The sequence below is a fragment of the Plecotus auritus genome (assembly GCF_963455305.1).
Source record: "Plecotus auritus genome assembly, chromosome: 7".
Taxonomy (NCBI): Eukaryota; Metazoa; Chordata; class Mammalia; order Chiroptera; family Vespertilionidae; genus Plecotus; species Plecotus auritus.
The window spans coordinates 61,584,730-61,610,321 of record NC_137774.1 but is presented as its reverse complement, the minus strand read 5'-3'; the positions used below and the strand labels follow the sequence as shown (position 1 = coordinate 61,610,321).

Here is a 25,592-nt window from a genome sequence, read left to right as displayed (position 1 = left end):
CTATAGTGACTTCCTCACTCTGTTCCTCACTGGTATTATTGAATGTATGCATGCATGGATGAATGAAGAGTGTTTATCACAGTTTGCAAGTTTATCTACTTGTTATCTTGCTTCATTCATTAATCTAGAAAAGCAGGAACTTCATTGTATTAATCGTTCTGTAACTAAAGCTTAGTGTGATGCCCAGCAATAAACACAGTTATTTGTGAGTCAATACTAGTACTACTGGTACTATTTGCTTTTGTATTGCAGCTTAGTTCATAAAGTACTTCCTTCTGTATTATTTCATTTTATTTCACAATCATATTGTCTTTAGACAAGAAGACTAAGTGAAGGAACCTTTAAAGCCCCATCTTGAATGTATTTATCTGGTAAATGATAGTCAGCACTGGGTGTCAGACCTTCCTACTCAGTTGAGTTCATTTCCCACTATATTAAAGGGTCTCTCTATGGAGTTTATGCAGATAGTTACTTCAGTTACCTATGTTAGAACAAGTGTCCTTTGGGTATCATTTAATTTTTATTTCTGGAATTGTGTATAATACAAACAAATCCTGTCTTACGTGCATATATACCTAAGAAGAGTGTTGAAAAGTGAGGTTCAAAATAGAAATATGGTTCTGTGCTAAATCAAAGTACTGTAAGAGCAACTGACATGTAATTACCTCACAATCGCTGTGCTGCTTGTCTGGTTTGCTCATCTTGGAGAAGGACATGAAGAGAAGTAGAAAAAATGGAAGACCTGGGGCAAAGTTCATATTACTGATATATTTTCCCTTTTCTTCTTTTTTACTTAATTTTTATCCTATTTGTAGGCCAGGATCTGTAACAACAAACTGCTTTGACAGTTGCAGTAATACAGTGCACATTTACAGCAGCCAGATTTCATAGGAACTTTAGAGACTGTTTGTTTGTTTGTTTGTTTGTTTGTTTGTTTGGATCCTCACCTGCGGCATGAGGATATTTTTTCCATTGGTTTTTAGAAAGAGTGGAAGGGAGGGAGGAGAGGAGAGAGAAACATGTATGTGAGAGAGACGCATTGATTGGTTGCCTCCTGCACACACCTCAACTGGGGACGAATATTGAACCTGCAATCCAGGTACATGCCCTTGACCAGGAATTGAACCCAGTCAATTCTGGTGCGCAGGCCCATGCTCTAACCACTGAGCAGGCCAGCCAGGGTGGAGACTGTTTAAATATCTGCCTATATTTTGGTTGAGGCTCTGTCCAAAAAAGTAGGTATTTAGGATATGAATAAATCCAGTCCATTAGCAAATAATTATGATTTTAGAAGTCACAATGCTGATTGATCACTTCTAGACTAATGAGTATATCTCCATAAAGTAGATCTGTCTTCTTCACATCTTAAAAGTAGGAGTACATAAGAGCATGTTACAAGTAGAGGGCCCAATTCAACTGGATCTTAAGTAGGACTCAGTTTTCCTTCTGGGCCATTCCACCTTCTACTGGGATCAGACTTAAATTTGTTATGTTGGGTCGGGTCTTGGTTCATTTTTATTTCATGGCCTGGGTTATATAAAATGTTTAAGTGAAATCATTTGCATTATTCACTTGTCGTGCTAGATCTCCAACTTGCTGCTGAGCTTGGGAAGACATTACTGGATCGGAACACAGAGTTGGAGGATTCTCTTCAGCAGATGTACACAACCAATCAAGAGCAGTTACAGGAAATTGAGGTAATTTACTCAGAGTTACACTTGGAGGCGTGGCATGTTGCTGCTGTTACACCAATCATTCTGCTAAAGTGACACTTGCAATTAAAAGCAATGTTTAATTTCTAACATAGACTTCTTTGAGAAGAAGAACCATCAGAGAGGGCAGAGAGGTTGATTTCTACTTTTAGGCTTTCCCAACACTATAATCTGAGTGATGAAAGAGTTCTCTCTGCACCTTTGGTGAAGTATATTGAAGTATATGGTCCAGTATTTGCCACTATGTGAAGCAAAATAAAGCTATGGATATTATACTTAGTATCACTTTTTAAAAAAAAAAAAGAATTCTGCAAAGAGGTATAAGAAAATAAATAATATAATGAACACTTATGCACCCACCACCCAGCTTAAAAGAGAAAACTCACACTGTTGAGCCTTCTTGGTTGGGTCTGCCCTTCCATTTTGCCCCCCACTCCCATCCCCACCCCAGATGTTAAAGTAACAGTAGAAGCAGCTTGTGTATACATGCAAAAACATAAAAGATCTTAGAACAGTGTTAAGAACTTACTGAGCTCTGATTTTATACTGAACCATATAATTAAAATGCTGGAACTTGAAAGAATTAGAATTATGCAGTTCTTGACTTCAAAGCAATCAGGAGAGGAAGGAAGGAGGGAGCGAGGGAGATCAGCGTGTAAGAAATATCGATCGATCATCTTCTGTACACACCCCAGCTAGGGTTCAAACCCGCAACCTAAGTTATGTCCCCTGACTGGGAATCAAACCCACAACCTTTCATTGTACAGGATGACACTCCAGCCAACTGAACCATACAAGCCAAGGCCACAAATTTCAGTTTTTGAATACAAATAAACCTATCATCAAAAGTGAGGCAAAGCCAAAACCGGTTTGGCTCAGTGGATAGAGCGTCAGCCTGCGGACTCAAGGGTCCCGGGTTCGATTCCGGTCAAGGGCATGTACCTTGGTTGCGGGCACGTCCCCAGTGGGGGGCGTGCAAGAGGCAGCTGATCGATGTTTCTCTCTCATCGATGTTTCTAACTCTCTATCCCTCTCCCTTCCTCTCTTCCTCTCTGTAAAAAATCAATAAAATATATTTTTAAAAAAAAAGTGAGGCAAATTTATAATCTCAATATCGTTAATTTTACATAGTAGCCATAATTAAGGTACATATAATAATCTTCTTCTTCAATCAGGATTTGTGAATATAGCCAGTGATGTGACTAAAATACACTTTTATAATTCTAGGAAGGTACATATTATAATGATATTGAAATCACCAGCTACCATTTTTAGCACATTCATCATCTAAAGAGCATGGAACGTGCCATACATGAAATTAACTACTTATAGAGTTTTGCAGAAATCTAAAAATGCAGAAAAATGAGGTGTTTTTAAACTATTAACTAGCTAGATGTCATATGTAGTTAAGGAACTCATTCTTACTTTGGTTCATAGACTTTGTTTTTCAGCTCATTGGAAGATTTCAGTTAGAGGTCCTAGTGCATAAACAATATACACTGTGATATATATTTACTGGTATTTGGCTTTTGCATAGTCTTAATACATTGGATTGATGTTTTTTATGAAAGTGCCTATAAATAACTATAACTGAATACTATTACTGGTATTTTTGCAGATTTCTCAAGTATAGATGGAAAAAAAAGTCCCAATATTTGCATAATTAAGATAATGATGCTTATTTGTTCCTGTAGGAGATAACAAACACAATTGCTTTATAACCCAAGTAACTTGTCTTTCTAACTTTGTTTTCTGTGGTGTTGAGAATGATTAAATAGTCAAGATAGAAGGTTGGCATTCTGAAAAAAATCCAAAGATCTTTGAGATTCTCCAAATCTTCCCTAATAAAAGAGAAACATGCAAATTAACCATCACTCCACTACACCCACAGCCAATCAGAGTGAGTATGCAAATTAACCCTACAAAGATGGAGGTTAATTTGCATATGTAGGCACACGGAGCGGTGTGAAGCCTGCTATGAGGGGAAGGGGGGCGGCGGAGGGAGCTACTGGAGTGGTGTTCTGGACAGAAGCGAGGACTTGCTGGCTCCCAGCAGCCGGGGAGCAGGGACGTGCCGGCTCCCGGGAGGCTGGGAGTGAAGCCAAGGGAAGGAAGGTCTGTTCTTGCATGAATATCGTGCAATGGGCCTCTAGTCTACAAATAACACTCCATCACCTAGTGTCTTCCATGAGATGTTGCAAAGTATAATGAAAATGAAGTATCCAGTTCAGACCTTAATGATTAAATAAATATAAAATTAAATATATGTACAAGCTACTCAAATAAATTTAGCCTGTAGTAACTCTATCTCCAGCCCTGGTTGGGGCACATGCAGGAGGCAACCAATTGATGTGTCTCTCTCTGTCTCTCCCTCTCTCTTCCATACTCTCCAAAAATCTATGGAAAAATATCCTTGGGTGAGGATTAATAAAAAATAAAATAAATAAGTAAGCCTTGTAGTACTTCCAAAAACATTTTCATGAATCTCTTTTCTTTTTCTTAAAAATAATATTTATTTCAATTATAATTAACATACAATGTTATATTAATTTCAGGTGTACAGCATAGTGATTGTATATTTATATAACTTATGAAGTCATTTTCCAATATTTCTAGTATCCACTTGGTGCCATACATAGTTATTAGTAATACTAGAGGCCCGGTGCACGAAATCTGTGCTCAGGGGTGTGTGTCCCTCAGCCCAGCCTGCACCCTCTCCAATCTGGGACCCCCTCGATTTAGGCCCAATCCTACCTGGATCGGGCCTAAACAGGCAGTCGGACCTCCCTCTCACAATCCAGGACTGCTGGCTCCCAACTGCTTGCCTGCCTGCCTCCTGATTGCCCCTAACAGCTTCTGCCTGCCAGCCTGATCACCCCCTAACCACTCCCCTGCCAGCCTGATTGATGCCTAACTGCTCCCCTGCCAGCCTGTTTGCCCCTGACTGCCCTCCTTTGTAGGCCTGGGTCCTCCCCCAACTGCCCTTCCCTGCAGGCCTGGTTGCCTGCAACTTCCCTCCTCTGCTGGCCTGGTCACCCCTAACTGCCCTCCCCTGCCAGCCTGGTCACCCCCAACTGCTCTCCCCTGCAGGCCTGGGTCCCTCCTTACTGCCTTTCCCTGCAGGCCAGGTCGCCCCCAACTGCTCTCCCCTGCAGGCTTGATCGCCCCCAACTGCCCTCCCTTGCAGGCCTGGTCCCTCCCAACTGCCCTCCCCTGCTGGCCTGATCGCCCCCAACTGCCCTCCCTTGCAGGCCTGGTCCCTCCCAACTGCCCTCCCCTGTTGGCCATCTTGTGGCGGCCATCTTGTGTCCACATGGGGGCAGCCATCTTGTGTGTTGGAGAGATGGTCAATTTGCATATTACTCTTTTATTAGATAGGATAGAGGCCTGGTGCACGGGTGCGGGCCAGCTAGTTTGCCCTGAAGGGTGTCCCGGATCAGGGTGGGGGTTCCCTTGGGGCATGGGGCGGCCTGGGTGAGGGGCCTGTGGTGGTTTGCAGGCCGGCCATGCCCCCCGGCGACCCAAGCAGAGGCCCTGGTATCTGGAATTTATTTATCTTCTATAATTGAAACTTTGTAGCCTTGAGTGAGGAGGCCAAGGCAGGCCAGGGCGGCAGGGAAGCTTGGCTTCCTCCATTGCCAGGGGCAACTCAAGCCTCCTGCTCTCTCCAGCTCCATGGCTGCCTCCATTTTTGTTGGGATTTATTTATCTTCTATAATTGAAACTTTGTAGCCTTGAGTGGAGGCCTGGGCTGGCCGGGGTGTGCAGGAAAGCTTGGCTTCCTCCATTGCCAGGGAAACCCAAGCCTCCTGCTCTCTCCGTGGCCACAGCCATCTTGGTTGGGTTAATTTGCATACTTGCTCCTGATTGGCTGGTGGGCGTGGCTTGTGGGTGTAGCAGAGTGATGGTTAATTTGCATATCACTCTTTTATTAGATAGGATAGTTAATTATATTCCCTATGCTGTACTTTACAACCCCGTGACTATTTTGTAAGTACCAATTAGTACTTCTTAATCCCCTCACCTTTTTCACTCATTCCCCGCTCCTGCTTCTCTCCGGCAACCTTCCCTTTGGTGCCTGTTTCTATAAGTCTATTTTTGTTTTTTTAATTCTACATATAACAGGAACCATTCAGTATTTGTCTTTGTCTGACTTATTTCAAATAGCATAATATCCTCCTTATCCATCTATGTTGTTGCATATGGTAAAATTTCATTCTTTTTTATGGCCAAGTAATATTCCATTGCATGTATGTGCCATATGTTCTTTAACCATTTGTCTGTCAATGGACACTTAGGTTGTTTCCATATCTTTTTTTTTTTTTTTTTTTAAATATATTTTATTGATTTTTTACAGAGAGGAAGGAAGAGGGATAGAGAGCTAGAAACATCGATGAGAGAGAAACATCGATCAGCTGCCTCTTGCACACCTACTGGTGATGTGCCCGCAACCAAGTTACGTGCCCTTGACCGGAATCGAACCTGGGACCCTTCAGTCCGCAGGCTGATGCTCTATCCAATGAGCCAAACCGGTTTTGGCTCCATATCTTAATTGTTGTAAATAATGCTGCAATGAACATAGGGATGCATATATCTTTTTAAACTAGTGTTTTGGATTTCTTCAGGTAAGCACCCAGAAGTCAAATTAGTGGGTCATATGGTAATTCTGGTTTTAATTTTTTTGAGGAAACTTCAAATTATTCTTCATAGTGGCTGTACCAATCTGCATTCCCATCACAATGTACGAGGGTTCACATTTTCCCCATTTATTGATGATAGCCATTCTGACACATGTGTTATACTATCTCATTTTGGTTTTAATTTGCATTTCTCTGATGATTCTTGACACTGAGCATCTTTCCATATGTCTATTGGCCATTTGTATGTCCTCTTTAGAGAAATGTCTATTCAGGTACTCTGCCCATTTTTTAATCAGATTGTTCATCTTTTTGGTGTTAAGTTGTACAGGTTTTTTATATATTTTGAATATTAACATCTTATTGGGTATATCATTGGTGAATATCTTCTCCCATTCAGTAGATTGTATTTTCATTTTGTTGATGGTTTCCTTTGCTGTACAAAAATTTTTTAGTTTCACATAATGCCATTTGTTTATTTTCTTGTTTGTTTTCCTTGTCCAAGGAGACATATCCAAAAAAAATATTACTAAAAGCAATGACAAGAGAGTTTACTGTCTAGTTTTCTTAAAAAGTTTTATGGTTTTGAGTCTTACATTCTTGTTGGGTTGATCACTTTATCATTACCAAATATCCTTTGTCTCTTCTTATAGCCTTTTTTTTGAAGTTTACTTTGTCTGCCATAAATATTGCTACCCAGCTTTTTTTAGTTTATTCTTGTATATGGTGTAAGAAAGAGGTTTAGTTTTATTTTTTACATGTACCTGTTCAGTTTTCCCAACACCATTTATTGAAGAGACTGTCTTTACTCCTTTGTATATTCTTATCTTATGTATAGATTAGTTGGCATAAGTTTTTTTCTGGGCTCTTTATTCTGTTTCATTGATATGTGTGTCTGTTTTTATGCTAGTAACATGCTGCTTTGATTACTATGGCTTTGTAGCATAGATTGATACTAGGTAGTGGGATACTTCCAACTTTGTTCTTCTCAGGATTGCTTTGACTACTCAGTGCCTTTTGTGATTTCATATAAATTCAGGACTATTTGTTCTATTTCTGTGAAAAATACCAATGGAATTTTGATAGGGATTGCATTGAATTTATAGATTGCTTTGGGTAATATGGACACTTTAATGATGTTACTTTTTCCTACCCATGAGCATGGTATTTGCTTCCATTGATTTGTGTATCTTCAGTGTCTTAAAATTTTTTTCAGTGTCTTTAAATTTTTCTAAGTACATGTCTTTTACTCCTTGGTTATATTAATTCCTAGGGATTTTTTTTTTTATGCAATTATAAATGGATTATTTTCTTAATTTCTTTCTGGTATTGTTAAATATCTTTCTTTTGATTGTTGGTAAATGAAAATGCAACTGATTTCTGAATATTAATTTTGTATGCTGCTATTTTACTTAATTCATTTATCACTTCTCTAATAGTTAACTTGATGGGATTTTTAGGGACTTCTATATACAGTAGCATGTCATTTGTGAATAACGACAGTTTCATTTCTTTCTTCTTTAGATGCCTTTTATCCTTCTTCTTTTCTGATTGCTATGGCTAGAACTTTCAGTACTATCCATATATATGAAAGCCTAAGTGACCATTACCACCGGACAACTGGACACCTGGCTGGTAGCTATGACATGCACTGACCACCAGGGGGCAGACACTCAATGCAGGAGCTGCCCCCTGGTGGTCAGTGCGCTCCCACAGCCAACCTCCCATGGCCGGCCAACCTCCCATAATCCCTCCCCCGGCTGGCCAGCCCTGATAGGCCCCAATCGGGACGGGGTGCCACAGCCCCCAATAGGCCCAAATTGCCGGCCAGGCTGAGGGATCCCACCCATGCACAGATTTGTGCACCGGGCCTCTAGTGTTAAGAGTGGTGAAAGTGGACATTCCTGTGTTCCTGATCTTAAGGAAAACGCTTTTAGCTTTTTCCCATTGATTATGATGTTAGCTATGAGTTTGTCGTATATGGCCTTTATTACGTTGTGGTATGTTCCCTCTGTCCCCACTTACTGAGAGTTTTTATCATAAATGGATGCTGGACTTTGTTAAATGCTATTTCTGCTTCTATTGATATGATCATATAATTTTTATTCTTCAGTTTGTTTATGTGATGTATCACGTTAATTGATTTGTGGATATTGTACCAACTTTGGATCCCAGGAATAAATTACACATGATCATGGTGTTTGAGGTTTTTTTAAATGTATTGATGAATTCATTTACTAATATTCTGTTGAGGATTTTAGCATCTTGTTCATCAGGTGTAATTTTCTTTTTTTAATAAAATAATTTTCTTTTTTTGTAATGTCTTTGTCTGCTTTTGGAATCAGGGTAATGTTGGCCTCATAAAATGAACTTGGGAGCCTTCTCTTCTCTTGAAATTTTTTGAATTGTTTGAGAAGAATAGGTAAATTTTTTTTTTTTTTTTTTGGAATAAGGAAATTGTTTATTAGCAAAATGCAGGATCTATTAGCAAACACATTTGCAGATAATTCGCACTCAGAATGCTCCTGGATAATTATGGCCAACTAGAGGCCTGGTGCACGAAATTTGTGCACGGGTGTGTATGTGTCCCTCAGCCCAGCCTGCACCCTCTCCAATCTGGGACCCCTCGAGGGATGTCCGACTGCCCGTTTAGGCCCGATCCCACTGGGCCTCACAATCCAGGACTGCTGGCTCCCAACTGCTCGCATGCATACCTTCCTGATTGCCCCTAACCACTTCTGCCTACCAGCCTGATCACCCCCTAACCACTCCCCTGCCAGCCTGATTGATGCCTAACTGCTCTCCTGCCAGCCTGGTCACCCCTAACTGCCCTCCCCTGCCAGCCTGGTCACCCCCAACTGCTCTCCCCTGCAGGCCTGGGTCCCTCCTTACTGCCTTTCCCTGCAGGCCAGGTCGCCCCCAACTGCTCTCCCCTGCAGGCTTGATCGCCCCCAACTGCCCTCCCTTGCAGGCCTGGTCCCTCCCAACTGCCCTCCCCTGCTGGCCTGATCACCCACAACTGCCCTCCCTTGCAGGCCTGGTCCCTCCCACCTGCCCTCCCTTGCTGGCCATCTTGTGTCCACATGGGGGCAGGATCTTTGACCACATGGGGGCAGCCATCTTGTGTGTTGGAGTGATGGTCAATCTGCATATTACTCTTTTATTAGATAGGATAGAGGCCTGGTGCACGGGTGGGGGCCAGCTGGTTTGCCCTGAAGGATGTCCGGATCACGGTGGGGGTTCCCTTGGGGCGTGGGGCGGCCTGGGCGAGGGGCCTGTGGTGGTTTGCAGGCCGGCCACGCCCCCTGGTGACGCAAGCGGAGGCCCTGGTATCTGGGGTATATTTATCTTCTACAATTGAAACTTTGTAGCCTTAAGCAGAGGCCTGGGCTGGCCAGGGTGTGCAGAAAGCTTGGCTTCCTCCATCACCGGGGGCAACCGTAGCCTCCTGCTCTTTCCAGCTCTGTGGCTGCCGCCATTTCTGTTGGGCTATATTTATCTTCTATCATTGAAACTTTGTAGCCTTGAGTGGAGGCCTAGGCCGCCAAGGGCAGGCAGAAAGCTTGGCTTCCTCCATTACCAGGGAAACCCAAGCCTCCCTCCTGCTCTCTGTGGCCGTAGCCATCATAGTTGGGTTTATTTGCATATTCGCTCTGATTGGCTGGTGGGCGTGGCTGGTGGGTGCAGCGGAGTGAGGGTTAATTTGCATATTACTCTTTTATTAGATAGGATAATTGTGCTGATCGCTCAGTGTCCTGTCTCATTGATTTGTCATCACAGCCCCATGAGGATACACAGTTTCACCTTTTGATACAGGTGGAAGGTTTAGTAAGTATAGACCCTGCAGTGCTTACCACTCAATTAATCATAATAATGCCTAGCATTTTTTTTTGAGTTTTTGTGTTTTTATTTATTTTTTTAAAAAATTTCTTTATTGATTAAGGTATTACATATGTGTCCTTATTCCCCCATTACCCCCCACCTCCCATTCATGCCCCCACCTCCCTGTTGTCTGTGTCCATTGATTAGGCTTGTATGCAGGCATATACGTCTTTTGGTTGATCTCTCCCCCTTACCCCCACCATCCCCTACCTTCCCTGAGGTTTGACGTTCTGATTGATGTTTCTCTGTCTCTGGATCTATTTTTGTTCATCAGTTTATGTTGTTCATTATATTCCACAAATGAATGAGATCTTGTGATACTTATCTTTCTCTGCCTGGCTTATTTCACTTAGCATAATGCTCTCCATCTCCATCCATGTTGTTGCAGATGGTAAGAACTCCTTTTTTACCGCAGCGTAGTATTCCATCGTGTAGATGTACCACAGGTTTTAATCCACTCATCTGCTGATGGGCACTTAGGCTGTTTCCATATATTAGCTATGGTGAATTGTGCTGCTATGAACATAGAGGTGCATATATCCTTTCTGATTCGTGTTTCTAGTTTCTTGGGATATATTCTTAGAAGTGGGATCACTGAGTCAAATGAGAGTTCCGTTTTTAGTTTTTTGAGGAAACTCCATACTGTTCCCCACAGTGGTTGCACCAGTCTGCATTCCCACCAGCAGTGCACGAGGGTTCCTTTTTCTCTGCATCCTCGCCAGCACTTGTCATTTGTTGATTTGTTGATAATAGCCATTCTGACAGGTGTGAGATGGTACCGCATTGTTGTTTTGATTTGCATCACTCTGATGATTAGTGACTTTGAGCAGGTTTTTATATGTCTCTTGGCCTCCTTCTGTCTTCTTTCGAAAAGTGTCTATTTAGATCAGTTTCCCATTTTTTGATTGGGTTGTTTATCTTCTTTTTGTTAAGCTGCATGAGTTCCCTGTAAATGTTGGAGATTAAACCCTTATCGTTGATATCATTGGCAAATATGTTCTCCCATGCAATGGGCTTTCTTGTTGTTTTATTGATGGTCTCCTTTGCTGTGCAAAAGCTTTTTATTTTGATGTAGTCCCATTTGTTTATTTTCTCTTTAGTTTCAATTGCCCTAGGAGCAGTATCAGTGAAGAAATTGCTTCGGCATTATGTCAGAGATTTTTCTGCCTGTGGATTCCTCTAGTATTTTTATGGTTTCCCGTCGTATGTTTAAGCCCTTGATCCATTTTAAGTTTATTTTTGTGTATGGTGTAAGTTGGTGGCCTAGTTTTGCATATCTCTGTCCAATTTTCCCAACACCATTTATTGAAGAGACTGTCTTGACTTCATTGTATGTTCATGCCTCCTTTGTCAAATATTAATTGAGCATAGTGATTTGGGTCGATTTCTGGGTTCTCTATTCTATTCCATTGATCTATATGTCTGTTCTTGTGCCAGTACCAGGCAGTTTTGAGAACAGTGGCTTTGTAATACAGCTTGATATCTGGTATTGAGATCCCGCCTACCTTGTTCTTCTTTCTCAGGATTGCTGTAGCTATTCGGGGTCTTTTTTTATTCCAGATGAATTTTTGGAAAGTTCTTTCTAGGTCTGTGAAATATGCCGTTGGTATTTTAATGGGAAGTGCATTGAATTTATAGATTGCTATGGGTAGTATGGACATTTTGATGATGTTGATTCTACCAATCCATGAATATGGTATGTTCTTCCATCTGTTTACGTCTTCCTCTATCTCTTTTTCAGTATCGTGTAGTTTTCCGCGTATAGGTCTTTTACCTCCTTAGTTAAGTTTATTCCTAGGTATCTTATTTTTTTGGTGTGATGGTAAAATGGGATTGCTTTTTTAGTCTCTCTTTCTGTAAGTTCATTATTGGTGTATAGAAATGCCATAGACTTCTTGGCATTAATTTTGTATCCTGCTACCTTGCCGAATTCATTTATTAAGTCTAATAATTTTTTGATGGAGTCTTTAGGGTTTTCTATGTACAGTATCATGTCATCTGCAAATAAGGACAGCTTTACTTCTTCTTTTCCAGTTTGGATGCCTTTTATTTCTTCTTGTCTGGTCGCATTGGCTAGTGCTTCCAGCACTATGTCGAACAGGAGTGGTGAGAGTGGGCATCCCTGTCTTGTTCCTGTTCTTAGGGGAAATGGTTTTAGTTTTTGTCCATTGAGTCTGATGTTGGCTGTGGGTTTATCATATATGGCTTTTATTATGTTGAGGTATGATCCTTCTATTCCCACCTTGCTGAGAGTTTTTGTCAAGAAAGGGTGTCGGATTTTGTCAAATGCTTTTTCGGCATTAATTGATATGACTGTGATTTTTGTCTCTCAATTTGTTTATGTGATGTATCACGTTTATTGATTTGTGAATATTGTACCATCCTTGCATCCCCGGGATAAATCCTACTTGGTCATGGTGTATGATCTTTCTGATGTACTGCTGGATCCCATTTGCTAGAATTTTGTTGAGGATTTTGGCATCTATGTTCATGAGAGGGATATTGGTCTGTAATTCTCTTTCATTGTGTTATCTTTATCTGGTTTTGGTATTAGGGTGATGCTGGCTTCCATAGAAGGAGCTTGGAAGTGTTCCTTCCTCTTGAATTTTTTGGAATAGTCTGAGGAGGATAGGTTTTAGTTCTTCCTTGAATGTTTGGTAAAACTCCCCTGTGAAGCCATCTGGCCCCAGGCTTTTCTTTGCTGGAAGCTTTTTGATGACTAGGTAAATTTTTGAATGTTTGTTAAAATTCATCTGTGAAGCTATCAGGTCTAGGGCTTTTATTAGTGATTGGATTTCATTAGTTGTTATCAATCTCTTCAGATTTTCTGTTTCTTCTTGATTTAATCTTGAAAGTTTGTATGTTTCTAGAAATGTATTCATTTCTTCCAGGTTGTCCAATATGCCGGCATATAATTGTCTGTAGTATTTTTATTTTATTTATTTATTTTTTCGATCCTCACCTGAGGATATTTTTTCCATTGATTTTGTAGAGATTGGAAGGGAGGGGGAGAGACAGAGAGAGAAACATCAATGTTAGAGAGATACATTGATTGGTTGCCTTTTGCACACGCCCCGACCAGGGCCAGGTATTGAGCCTGCAACTTAGATACATGTCCTTGACTGGAATTGAACCTGCGACCCCTCAATGGTTAGAGGGCCAATGCTCTAACCACTGAGCAAAACTGGCTAGGGCTGTCTGTAGTATCTATCCTAATATATAAAAACCCAGGGTCCATAACATCCAAAACGACGGAAGGCTCGACCGACCGGAAGTCAGTGCTGGGTTGCGTGACGACCCATCACTGACTGTCCTCTGCTGCAGGGCGCCGCAACCCAGCACTGACTGCTGAGGGCGCTGCGGATCAGGCCCAAAGAGAGGCCTGGAGAGAGAAGCAGGGTCTGATCTGTAGCCTCCGTGGCAGCTGTTGATCAGCCCTTGCCTCTCTTTCGGGGCCTGGCCAGCAGCCGCGCCTCTCTTTGCCTCGGGCCTCCGCTGGGGCTGCTAATCAGCCCCGCTTCTCTGATCATGCCTGTTGATAGGCCCGGAGACTCTGACTGGCATAGAAACCGACCAGTTAGAACCTAATCTGGGTGAACTGCAAAGGCAGAACCTAAGGTGGGGACTGAGGAGGGGTTTTAAGGGCAACAGCTGTTTGGTATAAGGTGTAAGAAAGCAGTTCAATTTTTTAATGACCAGTTTGGCAGTATAGTGCATATGACTGGCTATCAGTCCAGATATAGGGATTATGTATTTTTGTCTGCCAGGAGCATCTCCTCCTGATGAAAAAGGCTTTTCCCCCCCATTTAAGCAATCCTATCCTATATAATCTATACTACTAAATGGGTAATATGCTAATTAGACCTGGTCGACTGGACATCCGACTTCCTTCTGGACAAAGCCATGGTGGTGGGGGCTAAGGTAGAATCCATTAGGGCTATCAGGCCAGCAAGGGAGGGCAGTTGGGGGCGAGATCAGGCCGACAGGGAGGGCAGTTAGGGGTGATCAGGCAGGCAGAGGCAGTTAAGGGCGATCAGGCTGGCAGGTGAGAGCAGTTGGGGGCAAGATCAGGTCGGCAGGGAGGGCAATTGGGGGCGAGATCAGGCCGGCAGGCGAGGGCCGTTGGGGGCGAGATCAGGCCAGCAGGGGAGGGCAGTTGGGGGCAACTGGGCCGGCAGGGGAGGGCCATTGGGGGCGAGATCAGGCTGGCAGGGGAGGGCAGTTAGGGGTGATCAGGCAGGCAGAGGCAGTTGGGGGTGAGATCAGGCTGGCAGGCAGAGAGGTTAGGGGCGATCAGGCAGGCAGAGGGGTTAGGGGCAATCAGGCAGGCAGGCAGAGGCAGTTAGCGGCGATCAGGCAGGCAGGCAGGCTGGTGAGCAGTTAGGAGCCAGCGGTCCCAGATTGCAAGAGGGATATCCGATTGCCGGTTTAGGCCCAATCCCACAAGGACTGGGCCTAAACCAGCGTTTGGACATCCCCCAAGGGGTCCCCAATTGGAGAGGGTGCAGGCTGGGCTGAGGGAACCCCTCCCCCCGCCCCCCCCGTACATGAATTTCATACACCAGGCCACTAGTATATATATAAAAGCCCAGTGACTGGAATGACGGAACAACCAGTGGCTATGACACGCACTGCGGCAGCCAACCGGCCTGATCCGGGCCTGATCAGCACCCCCGGCTGTGTCTTTTTACCTATCTGAAGTTGGTCTCTTGTAGGCAACATATGTATGGGTCTTGTGTTCTTATTCATTCAGTCACTCTGCCTTTTGATTGGAGCATTTAATCCATTTACATTTAAAGTAATTATTGATAGGTATGTATTGCCATTTTACTGTTCATATTTTTTCTTCTTCTTTCTCCTCCTTTCTTCTTCTCCCTTTAACATTTCTCATGATGATGATGAACTACTTTAGTTTTTTCAGTTCTGGGAGGCTCATTGTCTCTCCTTTGATTCTAAATTGTAGCCTTGCTGGGTAGAGTAATCTTGGCTGTAGGACCATGCTTTTCATCAGTTTGACTATTTTGTGCCAATCCATTCTGGCCTGCAAAGTTTCTGTTGAGAAATCAACTGACAGTTTTATGGGAGTTCCCTTGTAGGTAACTAACTGCTTTTCTCTTGCCACTTTTAAGATTCTCTGTCTTTAACTTTTTGCATTTTAATTATCATGTGTCTTGGTGTGGGTCTCTCTGTGCTTCCTGGACTTATGTCTATTTCCTTCACCAAGTTAGGAAAGTTTTTCATCATCATTTCTTCATATAGATTCTCAATCCCTTGCTCTCTCTTTTCCTTCTGGTACCACCATGATGTGACTGTTGTTACACTTGATATTGTCCCAGCGGTCCCTTAAACTATCCTTATATATGTACATATATTTTTAATATATTTTTATTGATTCCAGAGAGGAAGGGAGTGGGAGAGAGAGAGATAGAAACATCAATGATGAAAGAGAATCATTGATTGGCTGCCTCCTGCACGCCCCCCACTGGGGATGGAGCCCACAACCTGAGGATGTGCCCTGACCAGAATCAAACCTGGGACTCTTCAGTCTGCAAACTGACACTCTATCCACTAAGCCAAACCCGCTAGGGCATCCTATATAATAAAAGCCTAGGTGGTGTCGCACAACGTCATCACAAGATGGTCACCAGAGATGGCTGGCAGGGGAGGGCAGTTGGGGGCGATCCAGCCAGCAGGGGAGGGCAGTTGGAGGCAACCAGGCCTGCAGGGGAGGGCAGTTGGGAGGGGACCAGGCCTGCAGGGGAGGGCAGTTGGGGGCCATCAGGCCGGCAGGGGAGGGCAGTTGGGGGCAAGAACAGGCCAGCAGGGGAGGGCAGTTGGGAGCGAGATCAGGCCAGCAGGGGAGGACTGTTGGGGGTGATCTGACCAGCAGGGGAGCAGTTAGGCATCAATCAGGCTGGCAGGGGAGCAGTTAGGGGGCGATCTGGCTGGCAGGCAGAAGCGGTTAGGGGCAATCAGGTAGGCAGGCAGGCGAGTGGTTAGGAGCCAGTGGTCCCGGATTGTGAGAGGGATGCCTGACTGCCAGTTTAGGCCCGATCCCCCAAGGAGTCCCAGATTGGAGAGGATGCAGGCCGGGCTGAGGTACACACACGCACGCACACACCGTGCATGAATTTTATGCACCGGGCCTCTAGTATCCTTATATTTTTTAAATTCTTTTTTCTTTCTTGCTGTTACGATTTTGTGCTTTCTACTACCTTGTCTTCCAAATTACTGATTTGATTCTCTGCTTCATTTAATCTGTTGATTCCTTCTAGTTTAGTCTTCATTTCAGATATTGTATTCTTCATTTCTGACTGGTTCTTTTTTATGGTTTCTATCACTGAGTTCACCTATTCTTCCCCCTAAGTTCATTGAGTATCCTTATAACCAGTTTTGAGCTCTGTATCTGGTAGATTTCTTGCCTCCATTATATTTAATTCTTTTTCTGGAGTTTTGTCCTGTTCTTTCACTTGGCCATGTTTCTTTGTCTCCTAATTTTGGCTGTCTTCCAGTGTTTGTTTCTATATGTAGGTTGATCTGCTAGATCTCCCTGTCTTGGTAGGGTAACCATATGTAGCAGGTGTCCTCTGGAGCCCAGTGGCATAGTCTTCCTGGTCACCTGAGTCTGGTGCTCCAGGGGTGTCTCTTGTATGGGTTGTGTGTGCTCTCCTGTTGTAGTTGAGCCTTCATTGCTGTGACACATCAATAGGTGGGATTGACCCTCAGGCTAACTGTCTGCAGGAAGGTCTGATGCTTTTGTAAAAGTACCCAGGCAGCCCTGACCAGTTTATCTCAGTGGTTACAGCATCAACCCTAGAAACAAAGGGTTGTGGGTTCGATTTCCAGTCAAGGTTCCTCAGTTGCAGGTTCAGGCTCCAGCCCCGGTTGGAGCACGTGCGGGAGGCAACCAGTTGATGAATCTCTCTCACATCAATGTTTCTCTCTCTCCGCCTTCTCCCTCCCGTTCACTCTCTCTCTCTCTCTAAAGATCAATGGAAAAAATATCCTCAGGTGAGGATTAAAAAAAAAATTGCCCTACTGAAGGGTACCCATTAGATACCTATAGCCTAATTCCCTACTAAAAGATGGCCCTTGTATTATGTGTCTCTTATCACTACAACCTTTGGGAGCCCCTAAATTTTATAAGGGCTGTTTTCTTAATTCTAATCTTATGTCAGTTGTTTTTTTCTAAGTAAATTCTTTTATTGAAATACTAGAGGCCCGGTGCATGAAAATTCATGAACTGGAGGGGGGGTCCCTCAGCCCGGCCTGCCCCCTCTCACAGTCCGTGAGCCCTCAGGGGCAGGAGGTGACCCGTCAATCAGGGGAAGGTGACACCCCATCACACCTCTGCTGCTGCCACTGCCAGCAGCGCAAGCCTCGGCCGGCCCTGGTTACCTGAGCCTCCGGCAGCCCTGGGCGGCTGGGCAGCTGGGCAGCTGACATCCGAGGCTTGCCTGCGCCTCGGGTGTCAGCCGGGCAGCCGCCATCCAAGGCTTGCCTGCACCTCAGGCCAGCCCTGGGCGGCTGGGAGGCTGAGGGGACTGGGGGACTCCAGAAGCAGGCGCGCAGGGCTGAGGGGACTGGGCGCCACCATCTTGTGGCTGTGGGCACCGCCATCTTTGAGGGCGGGGCAGCAATTAGCATATTCCCTCCTTATTGGCTGTGGGCGCCTCCATCTTTGCAACGGTGTGAGGGTTAATTAGCTTATTCCCTCTTTATTAGACAGGATACATACAGAAAAAAAGCACAATCCTTAGTATATAGTTCAATGAATTTTTATAAAGTAAACATACCCTGAAACCAACACCCAGATAAGAAATGGGAATTTTATCAGCTCTTCCAGTCACCATGCCCACTAACCAGCATTCTAACACCCTAGATTAGGTTAGCCTGTTTTTGAACTTTACATGAATGGAATCACTTGTACAAGTTTTAAACTAACTTTTCAGAATGTTTATTGGGAGTTTTCTTAATTAGAAAAGTAATACATGATTATTTTTTAAATTTAGAAAAATATGTAGTTGAAAATCAATGTCAGTTCTTATCCCTCCAACCCAGAGAAATTTTAAATGAGTCAGTTAAGAAAAATGGTCCTAGACATACTACTCATGGCGAATGAAGAATAGTGCAGCCCCAGCAGGTTTGGCTCAGTGGATTGAGCGTTGGCCAGTGGACTGAAGGGTCCATCCTGGGTTCAATTCTGGTCAAAGGCACTTACCGTCGTTGCAGGTTCCCTGGCCCTGGTCGGAGTGCATCCAGGAGACAACCAATCAATGTGCCTCTCTCACATCAATGTTTCTATCTCTCCCTCTCTCTTCCACTCTCTAAAAAAAAAAAAAAAAAAGGAAAAACATCCTCATGTGAGGATTAACAACAAAAAAAGAATAGTGCCTCCCTTTACTGTGCCCTTTTAAGGTTGATGCAGTGCCTTAAGAGGCTTACACAGAAGGGTATATTAAGTCTCCGTAAAACCCAGAGAAGAGATGGTAAAACTCCTCTTTGGATCCTGTCTGGAGTCACAGCTGGGAAAAAAAAAAGAATAGTGCAAATACTAGGTGACTGGTGAAAAATACTAACATAAAACTCCCCAAACTGTGACTCATTATGGAAACAGACAACTAGGAAACTGTCAAAGGGCATTTCTAAATAGAACTAACTACAAGTATGCTTTCAAAGACTGTCAGAGGTTTCAAACAATCCTCATAAAAATTGATCAGTATTATGTTGGGCATCATTTTTAATGTAAAAAGATTAAATTGTTGAAAGTAATGATTGACTTCAGAGACACCTATAGCCTTTGTTGCTTTCATTTAGTGTTAATCTGAGCAGCTAATTTTTCAAGAATTCAGAACAGATTTTTCTCCAGATGAGAAAGAGGAAAGAAGCTTTGAAGAGTAATGAGATCTGACACCCTCAGACAAAATCAGATTATCTTCAAGTGCCTAGAATCATAGAAGCAGCCTTCACAGCCTTGTATTTGTGTTGCTTCTCTTCTTGGAACCTTCATTATCCCCACAGGAATTGTCCCTCCCACTCTGAGTAATCTGGCCTATAAAAAAGAATGAAATCTTACCATTTGGGACAGCATGGATGGGCCTACAGGGTATTATACTAAGTGAAATAAGCCAGTCAGAGAAAGACAAATACCATATAATCTCACATGTGGAATCTAAAGAACAAAATAAATGAACAAACAAAACTGAAACAGACTCATAGATACAGAGAACAGACTGATGGTTGCCAGAAGGGAAGGGGGGTTGGTGTGAAGAAAGTGAAGGGTAAGAAGTGCAAATTGGTAGTTGCAGAATAGTCATGGGGATATAAAGTACAGCATAGGGAATATAGTTAATAATATTGTGATAACTGTATGGTGCCAGGTGGGTACTGGAAATATTGGGGGAACACTTTGTAAAGTATATGATTGTCTTAACCACTATGCTCTACACCTGAAACTAATATAAAATAATATTGAAAGTAAACTGAAATTGAAAAATAAATAAATTTTAAAAAACAACAAAGGGTAGCCATAGCCAGTTTTGCTCAGTGGATAGAGTGTCGGCCTGCAGACCAAAGGGTCCCAGGTTTGATTCTGGTTTAAGGGCACATACCTTGGTTGCAGGCTCCCCGGCCCAGGCCCTGGCCCTGGTCAGGGCTGGTGCAGGAGGAAGCCAATCAGTGTGTTTCTCTCACATTGATGTTTCTCTTTCTTTCCCTCTCTCTTCCACTCTCCCTAAAGATCAATGGGGGGAAAAATACCCTCAGGTGAGGATTAACAAAACAAAAAAAAAAGAAATCAAATCTTAAAAAAAATAAAAGGGTAAAAGAAAAGAACAAAGTAGTCTGGCCTTTCAAGGTATCCTTTTAAGAGCTCATGTCTTTGGAAATTTTAAAGTATTTTGTGCTTCCTTTACTACATGTATCAATATTTTACTGTATGTTATACTTATTTGTTTTACTCTCTCACTTTTAATAGTGAGATTAGAGGTGGTTTTTATTTTCACATTCATGCTTCCCCCTTCTACATTTCCTACAGGGTAAATAATAATATTTTAATCAGGGTAAAAAGGTTTTTCAAAGGTAATAGGAAATTTCTTCAGTGTTTTGGAAAGTCATTTTGATACTAAATTGAGAGAATTTGGGCTTAATTCTTTATATAAGAATAATCCCAACATTGCATAAAAGCCAAATTTCCATTCCATTCCTTAGGCATTTTTAGTTTGGATTGTTGCTGGGACTGACCAGTAGACCCTGAGTGATGAATGAATGGATCACTCTGACACATGTTTCTGTGAAAGAGAGGGCTAAGGGACTGCTTGGTTATAGGAACCAAACAGCCCCATTCACCTGCCTCCTTAGCCCCATTCACCTACCTCCTAGGCTTTTATTGTAACAACAGCTTGAACTAAAATTAACCTCTAGATACTATTAGCAGGGTAAGTATCCTTGAGAAAACACATGTATCTGTAGTGTCTTTAAAACAAGGACATTTTGAAGTCTAAACATAAAGATTCCAGTAAAACACCCAAGGCTCAGACTTGTTTGGAAAAGTCAAGGCAGGGTCTGCCACCTTCGGCAAGGTCCCCTAGAGGCCCCCGACCTTTCAGAGAATCCTCCTTACAGACTTTCTAACCAAGTCCTGTGCTTCCCACGTCTTGTGTCTGTGTTTTCCTGGATTCTAGCTCGGTTCTACAATTGCAAATCCTATCTAACAAAAGAGTAATATGCAAATGGACTGTACCTCTGCTACACCCACAAGCCATGCCCACCAGCCAATCAGGAGCGAGTATGCAAATTAACCCAACCAAGATGGCTGCAGCAAGCAGGAGGCTTGGGTTTACCCAGCAATGGAGGAAGCCAAGCTTCCCTGCTGCACTGGCCAGCCCAGGCCTACACTCAAGGCTACAAAGTTTCAATTATAGGAGATAAATAAATCGCAACAAAAATGGCTGCAGCCATGGAGTGAGCAGGAGGCTTGGCTCCACTCAAGGCTACAAAGTTTCAATTATAGGAGATAAATAAATCCCAGATACCAGGGCCTCTGCTTGGGTCGCCGGGGGGCGTGGCCGGCCTGCAAACCACCACAGGCCCCTCGCCCAGGCCGCCCCACGCCCTAAGGGAACCCCCACCCTGATCCGGGACACCCTTCAGGGCAAACTAGCTGGCCCCTACCCATGCACCAGGCCTCTGTCCTATCTAATAAAAGAGTAATATGCAAATTGACCATCTCTCCAACACACAAGGTGGCTGCCCCCATGTGGACACAAGATGGCCATGACAAGATGGCCAGCAGGGGAGGACAGTTGGGAGGGACCAGGTCTGCAAGGGAGGGCAGTTAGGGGTGACCAGGCCAGCAGATAAGAGAAGTTGGGGGCGACCGGGCCTGCAGGGAAGGGCAGTTGGGGGGGACCCAGGCCTGCAGGGGAGAGCCGTTGAGGGGCGGGGGGGATCAGGCCTGCAGGGGAGGGCAGTTAGGGGTGACCACGCCTGCAGGGGAGGGCAGTTAGGGGCAATCAGGCTGGCAGGGGAGCAGTTAGGCATCAATCAGGCTGGCAGGGGAGTGGTTAGGGGTTGATCAGGCTGGCAGGCAGAAGCGGTTAGGGGCAATCCGGAAGGCAAACAGTTGGGAGCCAGCAGTCCTGGATTGTGAGAGGGATGTCTGACTGCCCGTTTAGGCCCGATCCTACCTGGATCGGGCCTAAACGGGCAGTCGGACATCCCTTGAGGGGTTCCAGATTGGAGAGGGTGCAGGCTGAAAAAAATGACAAGTGCTTATTTGAAGTTTCAGGAAGCAAGCCTTAAAGCAGCATCTGACTATATAGACTTCTGATTCTCTGGCCTTAAGTCAGTATTTGCTGAGAGATCTAATAATTTCTCTTTTTAAGTTGCTGACCAATTTGGACTCATTTGCTAGGTAACCAATCACAGATTCTTGGAGAAGTGAAGGGTTTTCTGCTTAGTTTTAATAATAAGATTAAACTCAGACCACGTGAAAACAAGCTCCCTGCCATTTTTTGGATTATCTTTAAAGCTAAGTTCTATAAGAGCAAAGTATCACAAGGTCTTCCTAAATGGTTTCATTTCGTTTTTATCACAGGCTTTAAAAAAAAATTGATTTTAGAGAGAGAGAGAAACATCAGTTTGTTGTCCCACTTATTTATGCATTCATTGGTTAATTCTTGTATGTGCCCTGATCGGGGATTGATCTAGCAACCTTGGTGTATCAGGACGATGCTCCAACCAACTGAGCTCCCCAGCCAGCACTATCACATATATATCAAATGAGGGGGTCTTACTGTCGTTTTTCAAATAGCATCTTTGTGCTTAGTTGCATATTGACAAGGTTTCCTTTACATTCCCATAACTCTAATTTGAGCATCTTGAAAAAGGGGCAACAACTTGGAACGCACATAGTAGCTGGTAGGCATTGTAAATAACTCTCTTTCATATTACTGAGGCATATGTGTGCTGTGGGCATAAATATGTGGAAATAATCTGAAAATGCAACAAGAGGGAAGAGAATTAGTGGCTAATAGAGTCTTATTCTAAGAGGGCTATAACCAAAGTCCTTCTCAAAACCTTTAAGTCTCTGGACATGTCACAGTCTGAGTTGTACAAAGCATGACCAGCTGTTGTGGAGAGGTCTAGAAATGGCCATTCAGCCAGTATTTTTTAGGTATCTACTATGTGTCAGAAATTGTGCTAAATGGGCCACATATATAAGGGGAGGTTTAGAAAGACAATGACATTGCTCGGCTGGTGTGCCTCAGTGGTCGAGTGTCTACCTATGTATGAACCAAGAGGTCATGAGTTGGATTCCTGGTCAGGGCACATGCCTGGGTTGCAGACCCAATATCCCCAGTGGGGGGCATGCAGGAAGTAGCCAATTGATGTTTCTCTCTCATTGATGTTTCTCTCTATCGCTCTCCCTTTCTCAAATCAATAAAAACATTAAAGAAAGGAAGAAAGACCTTAGCCAGTTTGGCTCAGTGAATAGAGCGTTGGCCTGTAGACTGAAGGATCCTGGGTTCGATTCCTGTCAAGGGTACATGTCCAGATTGCAGGCTCGATCCCCGATGGGGAGGGGGTAGTGCAGGAGGCAACTGATCAATGATTCTCTCTCTTCATTGATGTTTCTCTCTCTCTCTCTCTCTCTCTCTCTGGAATCCATAAAAATATATACTTAAAAAAAAGAAACTATGACATTAATAAGTAAACAGTTCAGTTATTTATTATGTTGTTAAGTGTTTTGAGGGAAATTAATAGGGTGCCTTGGGAGAAGTGGTCTGAAAAGGCTTTAGAGAGAGGCCTGAAGGGTAATTGGGGCTCTTGACCACTTTCGTGTCATGCATCCCTTTGGATGTCTACTGAGGCCTGTAATGTTCCTCTCAGAATATACAACATACAAAGAATTATACCGGGAATCTATTCTTGAATGCCTATCAAAATGTTGGCAAAAAAGGATGTGTGATTAGTAATATAGGTTTATCTTTATGAATACATTAATGGCAGTCTAAAAACTACTGTAATTTCAAATAGTGATAAGTGTAACCAATAAATCAAGATTTCTGCTGCAACGATTAGTGAGATGAAGATACCATTGTTTCTATTGATGGTGAATTCCTAGATTTCTATTGATGGTGAATTCCTAGATTTCTATTGGTGGTGAATGCCACCATTCATAATTGAAGGAAATGCTAAATTTCATTTAGAAGTTAGTGAAGATGAAGGTGTAACTTTCCCCACATCCAAGTTTTCAAGACCCTCTCAATTTTATCCATGAACCCCAGGTTAACTGCTGGATTAGAAAGAGCCAGCAGGTGAGCGGAGAGTAGGGTAAAGGTCTTAAAGGACAAGGAACCATGAGTGAGGCAGCTCCAAAATTTTAGGGTAAATGTACACGCTGAGTGTGAAATAAGGAAGACAATAGCTAACAGATGAAACTGGAAACATTTAAGAGACAGTTGGAAAGTATTAACACTGAAACATGAGAGAGAATATTAAGGAATTATTGGAGTTTTTAGGTATGATTGGAATTGTGGTTAAATTAAAAGTGTATCTTAGAAATATATAGATATGTATACTTGAATTAGATGTCTTAGATTTGCTTTAAAATGATTGAAGATGAGAAATATGAAAGTGATGAAACAAGATTGACTGTTTTGATAATTGTTGAAACTGGATGGTGGGTAGATGGAGGTTCATTAAACCATTTTCTCTGCATTTACATATGTTTGAAATTATCCATAATAGAAAGTTTAATAATGTAGTAGATAAGATTAGCCATCTGTAAAGACTCAATATTTGGGTGGGCTGAGAAGTTAGGAAGAAGCACTCGAGGTTAAGGTAAGTGGTATGTAATTTCAGAGGATTATGATTCTAAAAACATCAAAATATAACATGGTAGAGAATGCTACTGTATACAGTTATTATATAGCCTAATCTTTTCTAAAAATATATTTTTATTGCTATCAGAGAGGAAGGGAGAGGGAGAGAAAGATAGAAACATCAGTGATGAGAGACAATCATTGATCGGCAGCCTCCTGCACACTCAACACTGGGGATCAAGCCTGCATCCTGGGCATGTGCCCTGACTGGTAATTGAACCATGATCTCCTGGTACATGTGTTGACGCTCAACTACTGAGCCACTGCTGGGCTGTAGCCTAATCTTAATGACTAACTGCAACTAAACTAAGTCCTCAGAAGGGAAATGGTTAGGTTAAGCTTCAGAATTGTTGCCCTGGCAGGATAACCCAGTTGGTTAGAGCAGTGGTCGGCAAACCACGGCTCGCGAGCCACATGCCGCTCTTTGGCCCCTTGAGTGTGGCTCTTCCACAAAATACCACGGCCTGGGCGAGTCTATTTTGAAGAAGTGGTGTTAGAAGAAGTTTAAGTTTAAAAAATTTGGCTCTCAAAAGAAATTTCAATCTTTGTACTGTTGATATTTGGCTCTGTTGACTAATGAGTTTGCCGACCACTGGGTTAGAGCATCATCTGATACACCAAGGTTGTGTGTTGGATCCCCAGTCAGGGCATATGCAAGAAACACCCAATAAATGCATAAATAAGTGGAACAACAAATCAATGTTTTTCTTTCTCTCAAGTCCATCAGTTAAAGTATTTTTTAGCCCTAGTCGGTTTGGCTCAGTGGATAGAGCGTCAGCCTGCATACTGAAGGGTCCTGGGTTCAATTCCAGTCAAGAGCATATGCCCGAGTTGCAGGCTGGATCCCTAGTAGGGGGTGTGCAGGAGGCAGCCAACCAATGATCCTCATCATTGATGTTTCTATCTCTCTCTCCCCACTCTGAAATCAATAAAAATATATTTAAAAAAATTTTTTTAAATTATTGTTTATCCAA

The 25,592-nt window shown here is 43.1% G+C and overlaps 1 protein-coding gene across 1 annotated transcript in view; it reads left to right on the top strand.

Annotated features, from left to right (window-relative positions):
- CDR2 (cerebellar degeneration related protein 2) overlaps positions 1–25,592 on the top strand; it is a 39,983-nt gene that overhangs the window by 7,281 nt on the left and 7,110 nt on the right. The window contains exon 2 of the mRNA XM_080678156.1: positions 1,585–1,697. Coding sequence (XP_080534282.1) covers positions 1,585–1,697 — 113 coding nt within the window. The remainder of the gene's footprint in view (positions 1–1,584; positions 1,698–25,592) is intronic.